Source organism: Solanum lycopersicum, chromosome 12 (assembly GCF_036512215.1).
Source record: "Solanum lycopersicum chromosome 12, SLM_r2.1".
In the NCBI taxonomy this organism is placed as follows: Eukaryota; Viridiplantae; Streptophyta; class Magnoliopsida; order Solanales; family Solanaceae; genus Solanum; species Solanum lycopersicum.
The window spans coordinates 58,249,153-58,258,322 of NC_090811.1; the positions used below are offsets into that span (position 1 = coordinate 58,249,153).

Consider the following 9,170-nt stretch of genomic DNA (forward strand, 5'->3'; position numbering starts at 1 on the left):
AACACTTCAGAGAATGCCCATTCCTGAATGGAAGTGGGAAAGGATTGCAATGGACTTCGTGGTTGGTCTTCCCAAGACAATGGGTAAGTATGAATCCATTTGGGTAATTGTTGATAGGTTAACTAAGTCTGCTCACTTCATTCAGGTCAAGGTGACTTACAATGCAGAGAAGTTAGCCAAACTTTTCATCTCAGAAGTGGTGCGATTTCATGGGGTTCCACTCTCCATTATATCAGATAGAGGTACGCAGTTTACTTCTAAGTTTTGGAAAACATTGCATGCGGAATTGGGTACTCTGTTGGACCTTAGTACTGCGTTCATCGGGATAACTTCTTACCCTTAGCAAAGTTCTCATAAAACAATAGCTATCACTCAAGTATTAATATGGCCCCATTCGAGGCATTGTATGGGAGAAGATGTAGGTCTCCGATTGGTTGGTTTGATGCATTTGAGGTTAGACCTTGGGGCACTGACCTTTTGTGGGATTTATTAGAGAAAGTGAAATCTATTCAAGAAAAGCTTTTAGCGGCGCAAAGTAGGCAAAAGGAATATGCGGATCGAAAGGTTAGAGATTTGGAGTTTATGGAGGGGGAACAAGTCTTACTGAAGGTTTCACCAATGAACAGGGTGATATTGTTTGGAAAAAGGGGTAAGTTAAGCCCAAAGTATATTGTACCATTTGAAGTACTTAAGCGAGTAGGGGAGGTGGCTTATGAGTTAGCCTTGCCTCCAGCGCTGTCCGGAGTGCATCCGGTATTTCATGTGTCTATGTTGAAAAGATACCATGGGGATGGAAACTACATTATCGGTTGGGATTCAGTGTTGCTTGATGAGAATTTGTCTTATGAGGAGGAACCTGTTTCCATTTTAGATAGAGATGTCCGAAAGTTGAGGTCAAGGGAGATTGCATCAATTAAAGTTCAATGGAAGAATCGACCCGTTGAAGAAGCCACTTGGGAGAAAGAGGCTGACATACAAGAAAGATACCCACACCTGTTTACAAATTCAGGTACTCCTTTTCTCCCTTTTTTTTTTCTTACGATCATTCGAGGATGAACGATGGGTAAATTGGTATCTATTGTAACGACTTGTTTAGTCGTTTTGAGCAGCAGATTTTAATTCACGAAATGCTGTCTTGGTTGACGGACCCCACGACGGGCCGTCGTAGGCACCACGGACCGTCGAGGGGGTCTAGTTTCAAAACACTTAGAAATTCTGAAAAACGGGTACTGAAATCGACTCTCTGAACTTCGTAACGAAATGGAAGGACGGACCGTCACAGGCGTGATTGACCGTCACAGGCGTGATGGACCGTCACAGGCGTGATGGACCTTCACAGGCGTGACGGACTGTCACAGACTATTTAGAGAATTCAGTTTCTGAACTCTGTGACGGAGCAACAGGAGGGACCATCGCAGGCACGACGGGCCTTCACAGGCTGCGTAATCCCAGGCTGGTTCGGATTTCTGTAATTATTTTAAGGGGCTTTTTGGACTATTCCGTCTTATAATTATAAAGTTAGTGGTTTAATACTAATAACTCAATTACTTGGGGTTAAAAGAGGTAACCTTGAGTTAATTAGTAGGATAATTCATCATTCTTTTATACTTAATTAAATGCTAATTAGGGTAAAGGAAAGAGGGTTTGAATAAAAAAAATAGAAAGATCAAGAAGAGAGAGAGAGGATCGATCGAGACAAGAGGGAAACGAAGAGAAAACAAAGCCTTGAGAAAATTGCTTGCTTGATCACGAATCTTCGGTGGAGGTAGATTATGGTTTTTATACTATTCGTAGTAAACTCGTAATAGCGAATGATATGTATTGGTAGTATTGTAAACCCTTCTATATGCTTAATTGTATGCTTGCATAAATGTGATTATGTAATTGTGATAAAATAAGCATGATGAAGCTTTGAATCCTAAATCTTTAGAAACCCTAATCTATTTTGTTAATGATGATGCCTTGGTATAAAAGAAGGCTTGATGAACGAAAGTAGTGAGATTAGGAGTTCGGGTGCCACGTTCCGGTACCAGGATAGAATATGGATCGGGTGTCATGTTCCGACACCAGGATAGTATATGGATCGGGTGCCACGTTCTGGTACCAGGATAGAATATGGATCGGGTGTCACGTTCCAATACCAGGATAGAATGAGGATCAGAGTGTCACATTCCGATACCAGGATAATATATGAGGAGCGGAGTGTCACGTACCGACACGAGAGAAATAAAGATAATGAATCTTGGAAGATGTTAATATACTCAATCTAATGAACCTAATTCCCAAATGATTATGATGAGGAGGCGTGAGTCCTCATTGATGTGCTTGGTGTTGTAACCAAGGGTTATGGTAATTGTAAATGCTGCAAGCTAAGGATATTAGTTGATTTTATGATTTACCTGATATATACTGTTTTCTATTTTGAGTTGGCCGATGATACCTACTCAGTACTTGTGTTTGTACTGACCTCTACTTGTATGTTTTTATCTTTGTTATGTGTGGAGTGCAGCAAACGTGCCGTTGTCTATAACTCAATCGCAACTCTTGCCAGTCTTCATTACATCGAATTTCAGGGTGAGCTAATGCTTCTAGCTTGGACTGGGTCTTCCTCTTCATGTCTTGATTCCTTGAACATCCGGCATGGACTAGCTTTTACTTATTTTAGCTTCTTAGATACTCTTAGATTTAGTAATTTGAGATAGATGTTCTTGTGATGATGACTTCCAAATTTTGGGGATATTAATTGATAAATTTTAGAAGTTGTTAATTGATTTTGTTAATGAGTTTTCAGTGTTCCGCATTATTTTCTGTTTATTACTGGTAAATGATTGGGGTTTAGATTGGTTTGTTTGCTCTGATAGGAGGATAAATGTGGGTGCCACTCACGACGCGATTTGGGTCGTGACACCCTGTGATTATCGTACGGGTTTTTCGATATTCTTCTTCGTTTGTCATCTCTAAACCTTTCAAAATTCCCATGGATTCCACCCCAAAAACATAGGATCCCTAATTTACTCATTAGCCAAAAGCTTAGACCCGTAAACAGTAAAAAAACAAGAACCCAAACTACTAGAGATCAACTACAATTCAACCAAATAGATTTCAAAAAGTTTCGTAAAAAATTCCATGTGCTTCATTCATTAATCAAAAACTTACTGAACTGAAACACATTAGGAGTGGTTGAAAGAATCCAACGCTGAATGATCTCAAGTACCTTGTTAGGGATCTCCCCCGACGAAATCAACGAACGGATTCTTGGCGTTCTTGTGTATTCTTCTCCCTTCTCACCTTTTCTCCTTTCTCTCAAAGCCCTAGATTATTTTCTAAATGTGAAAACTGATTGGAATTAGGTTAGACCCGAACTGATGACCCTTAAAACGAAAATAATAATTCACTTTGGAAAAGACCAAAACACCCTTAACAAATCAAGATTTGGAACTTTTCCTGCTTAACAGCCCAATTTTTGAAAGTCATATCTCCCTCATACGACCTCAGAAATTCGCAAACTTGGCATCATTGGAAAAATATTACAACGGGCATTTTATCCATATAAAGAATCATTCAAACACTTCTTGATCTAGGAATTATGATTGTTTGAACATGATCAAAACTCACTTTTGAAATCTTCAAAATTTCCAGATTTTCCTTTCTTATTTCCAAATTTGTTTCTTCTTGTTTTTCATAGCTTAATCTTGAATGAGAATTTCTTTAATCTAAGGAAAGTAATATCATTACAGCACTTAACAACAAAAGCAAGTGATAACATGCTTATACATAATTTTATAAAGTGCTATGAATAGAGTTTAGTACCTTGATTTGATTCTCTCCTGATTCAAAAAGTTGTCGATATATCTTCTTCACATCCTCCTCTTCTTCCCAAGTCTCTTCTTTAACAAATTGTTCCTCCAAAGAAACTTGACTGAAGCAATTTCTTTTTTCCTCAACTTACAAATTTGCCTATCTAAAATCAGGAACATAACTTCTTCATTGGATAAGATATCCTTAATCCCCAAATTCTCTATTGGTACTACCAATGAAGGATCACCCAAGCAGTTATTCAATATAGATATATGGAATACAAGATGAAATGCTTCTAACTCTTAGGGTAGCTCCAACTCATAATCCACATTGCCCACTCTCCTTGAGTTTTTATAAAGTCCTCCAATATATGGGGGACTAAGTTTACCCTTCTTACCAAACCTTTTAACTCCTTTCATAGGTGAAGCCTTAAGATACACCCAATCATCAACCTCAAACTCTAATGGACTTCTTCTAACATATGTCTAGGACTTTTGGCAACTGTTTGTTGTATTTAACCTATCTTGAATCACTTTAACCTTCTCCATATCTTGGTGAACTAAATCTTGCCCTATCAACCTTGCTTTTCAAACTTTGTACCACCCAATAGGATATCTGCACCTTCTCCCATAAAAATCTTCACATGGAGACATTTGGATGCTCGAATGATAACTATTATTGTATGCAAATTCAATAAGAGTTATATGATCATCCAGATTTACCTTGAAGTCAGTCACTCAAGCTCACAACATATCTTCCAAGGTTTGGATAGTACGCTCTGCTTTTCCATTTGTCTGAGTATGAAAAGCAGTGCTCAAATTCACCTTGGAACCCAAACCTTTCTAGAAAGATTTCCATAATTGTGCAGTAAATTGTGCACCTCTGTCTAAAATTAATGGATATAGGAACTCCTTGAAGTCTTACAACTTCTTGAAGGTACAATTTAGTATAATTCTCGGCCGAATAGGTAGTCTTGACTTGGAATATATGGGCTAACTTTGTCATTCTGTCGATTATCACCCCAATGGAATCATGTTGCCTTTGCGATCTTCACAAGCCTGTGATAAAGTCCATATTATTCATCTCCCACTTCCATTCTGGAAGCTCTATATTCTAAGCTAAACCTCCAGGACATTGGTGTTCCACTTTCACTTGCTGACTATTTGAACACTTGGAAATAAACTCTCAGCAATATCTTTCTTCATGCCTTCCCACCAACATACCTCTCTCAAATAAGGGTACATTTTAGTGCAACTCGGATGAATATAATATCTAGAGATATGAGTCTCCTTCAAGATCCTCTCTTGGAGTCCATCCACCTTAGGTACATATAATCTTGTTTGATACTTTAGCACACCATCTCCCCCTTGTTCAAAGGACAATACTCTTTAATTACCGACGCTTGCATTCAAATCAAGAAAAATAAGATCTTTGTATTTCTTCTCTTTAACCTCTTACACTAATGATGATTCAGTTCCATTTTGTCACCACTATTCCTCCTTCTGTGGAATCCATAAGCCTGACTCCCAAATGTGAAAGTCTGTGAACAAATATTGCTAACTCCCTATTTTATTCTTTGACATGGGAAATACTTCCCATGGACAACCTGCTTAAGGCATTAGCAACCACAATAGCCTTATCTAGGTGTAATAATCCTTGAGTAATTCCAACCACCTTCTATGTCTAAGGTTGAGTTCTTTCTAAGTGAACATATCTTCTGATAGTGTATTTATCAACATGAACACCATAAAAACAATGACGCCATATCTTCAACGCGAACACTACTAAAGACAATTTAAATTCATTAGTTGGATAATTTTCTCATGATCTTTCAACTGTCTGAAGCATAATCTATAACCTTATTATTCTTCATTAATACACAGCCCTAGCCACATCTTGATGCATTACAATACACCACCTACGCTTTAGTACCCTCTAGTAAGGTCAAAACTGTAGTGGTAGTCAATCTTCTTTTCAACTCCAGGAAGATTTTCTCATAAGCTTCAAACCATTGAAACTTGACTTTCTTCTATGTTTATTGGGTCAAAGGAGAGGATATAGATGAGAATCCTTACACAAATCTCCTATAATAGCCAGCAAACACAAAAAAAACTCCTTATATATGTTGGAGATTTTGGTCTAGGCCAACTCTGAACTGCCTCAATCTTTTGAGTGTCAACCATAATACCTTCACCAGAAACAATGTGGCCTAAGAATGCCACAGACTTAAGCTAAAACTCATATTGGGAGAACTTGGCACACAACTCCTTATCTCTCAACGTCTGAAGAACAACCCTTAGGTAACATGCATGATCTTCTTCATTCATTTAATAAATCAATATGTCCTAAATGAAGACGGTGACGAACAGATCTAGATAAGGCTTGAAATTTTTTTTCATAAGATCCATGAACGCTACCGGTTTATTTGTCAAACTAAAGGACATAACCAAAAATCATAATGCCCATACCCTGTTCTAAAAGATGTCTTTGGAATATCACATTCCCTTACGGTCAACTGATGATACCCTGATATCAGGTTAATCATGGAAAAACAAGAAGCACCCTGAAGTTGATCAAAAAGGTCATCCATCCTTTGAAGAGGAGATTTATTCTTGATGGTCACCTTATTCAGATGACTGTAATCTATACACATCCTAAGGGACCCATTCTTTTTCATAACAAACAAGATCGGAGCGCCCCAGGGTGAGACACTCGGTCGAATAAATCCTTTACCTAACAGATCTTTCAATTGCTCTTTTATCTCTTTTAACTCTGTTGGTGCAATTATGTATGATAAATAGAAATAAGATGAATATCTGGAATGTCATCGATGCCGAAGTATATCTCTCTTTCGGGAGTGATTCGAAGTAAATCATCGCGAAAGACTTCTGGAAACTCACTGACAATAGGAACTAACTAAAGGGAAGGTACCTCAACACTTTAGTAATTAACTCTGACAAAGTGATTTATACATCCCTTATAAACTAACTCTCTCTCCTTAAGATACTAAATGAAGCGACCCTTAGGCACTGCTGAACTACTAGCCCACTTTATGACTGGATCATTAGGAATCTGAAACTTGACAACTCGATTTCTGCAATTTATTGATGTATAAAAGTCATGGATCAATTGTATAAATAGAATCACATCATAATCTACCATGTCAAATTCTACTAGATCATCCATGGTATCCTTGTAATTGATGGAAACATGACAATCAAGATAGACTCTTTTCGCTAGAATAAACTCCCCAACAAGTGTAGAAGCACGGAAAAGATCACAAAGATTTTTAGGGAGAATCTCAAACTGATTTGCAACATGAGGCGTCACAAAGGATAAACTTGCTCCTAGGTCTAACAACACATAATATAAAAAGTAAAAACTTTGATCATACCCGTGACAACATCTGGAGAATTCTCTTGCTCTTGGCGGCAAGTGATTGCATAGAGGCGATTTTCCCCTCCGCCTGTACCAGAAGTGAATCCTCTAGGTGCAACCCTACTTTGTGGAGCAAGTGATTCAGATTGATCACTATTGCCGAGATTTTCACCACCTTGCTTATCCTTGTGGAACTCTCTCATGAAGTGACCCTCTTTACCATAGTTGTAACAACCCGTCTGGCCATCACGAAAATTTCCTAGGTGGTGGTTACCACATTTAGTACATACATGAGCCCTACTTCCTCTTTATGCCACAATACCTTGATACTGAGCCACTATAGCCTTGAAGTGTAGTGAATTCTTGTGACTATACTCACCTCGAATTTAGGGTACACGTGCACTAGTAGATGTTGTTGTTGGCCCCTTGGGTTACTAGAATTTTTGTCGACTTGAACCATCTTTTAATTGGAAAGACTCATTCCCAATTTTTTCTTTTTTGTGTAGGTACTCCGGTCTGTCCTTTAGCTTATCCGATTGAAATTGTTGCACATATATCATCAGCCTTGATATGTCCATGTCACATATCAACATGGCAGTCCTATCTTTCTTACTTTAAAAGCTTCCCGATCCTGCAACAAAAAGACTCATTCTGCTTCTCATGCCTTTTACCATCTGTAGAACATAGCGGCATAGTTGGGTTAACTTCATCCCATACTCATGTACACTCATGGAGTCCTGCTTAAGAATAAGGAACTCATTCACCTTGGCTTCCTCCAGTTTACAAGGAAATAACCTCCCCTTTAAGGCTTCTTCGAAGCAGCCCAACTTGGATGTGGTGCATCGTAATTTCTACCATCCTTTCATTGATCAAACCTAGTTCTAGCCACAAGATTTAGTTTATGTCAAGACAATTCTACCCTCTTAACATCCACCACAAACATTACCGCAAACGCCTTATTTAACTCCTCCACAAAGTTCTTCGGATCCTCTGTAGGGTTTGATCCAGTGAAACTAGGAGGATTCATTCTAAGAAACTCACGAACACTCAAGGTATCAACTACTTTTTGTCGAGATGCTCTATGTTGCCCAACCTGGATGGTCATAATCTGACTTAACATCTAGATAGCTTCCCAGAATTTGGCATTAGTAACCTCTCCTTGGGGTTGCACTTCTGGTGCATTTGGAACCACTTGGTCCTCAACATTCCATCGTGGTCGATCTCTCAATTCTCTTCTTGGAGGCATAATGATCCTAAAAAAATACGTGTAAGAACAAATAATAGAAAGACTCTAGATATAATGTTTTTGAACAAATGAAACATGAAAGAAAGAAAACATTCCTAAATGTTGTAGCCTCCTAATCATTGATGTGGATCTCTTCACACCGGTGACTAACACAATACAGACACAAATTCATAGACTCTATAGGAATCTTGAACTCTAGGATTTGAAACTAAGTTTGTCACGCCCCAAGCCTACATCGTGGGCGGAACTATCACTCGTAGACCATTGTTGATTCCCAGCGAACCCTTGGTATGGCACATTAACTCAGTGGAAGACTAAACTCAACTTACATAACAAAAACAGCATGTTCAAAACTAATATTTTATACATTATCTGGCCAAAATGGCACTCAAGTCTCAACAAGTAACAATAAACTTCAAACTCAAATACTAATTCTCTATGAGTCCTCTACACTAACTTATGAGGGATGTTGAGACAAACCCCACAAAATCATAAAACCAAACTACTAAAGTAAATGAAATGGATGTCCTTCGGAATGCAAGGAGGCTCACCACTGACCGTGGAGACAAATCTTGATCAACGAAGAACCGGTACATGCATCTACATAATTAAATGATGCAGGCCAACTAGCATCGTTACATTGAATGTACGAGTATGCAAGTAACAATGCTAAGTACAACTATTAATCTTGAAACGGAGTAAGGATCAGCTTACCTTGGCTTTTCTCAACCCATAAGACAAAAACTTA

General features: G+C 38.4%; 1 protein-coding gene across 1 annotated transcript; it reads left to right on the forward strand.

Moving 5' to 3' along the window:
• The first annotated feature begins 384 nt into the window (after positions 1-384).
• On the forward strand, positions 385-5,344 carry LOC138340464 (uncharacterized). The gene is made up of 2 exons (XM_069292189.1): positions 385-918; positions 5,273-5,344. The coding sequence occupies exons 1-2, from the start codon at positions 385-387 to the stop codon at positions 5,342-5,344; spliced, it is 606 nt and encodes a 201-aa protein (XP_069148290.1).
• Positions 5,345-9,170: the final 3,826 nt, after the last annotated feature.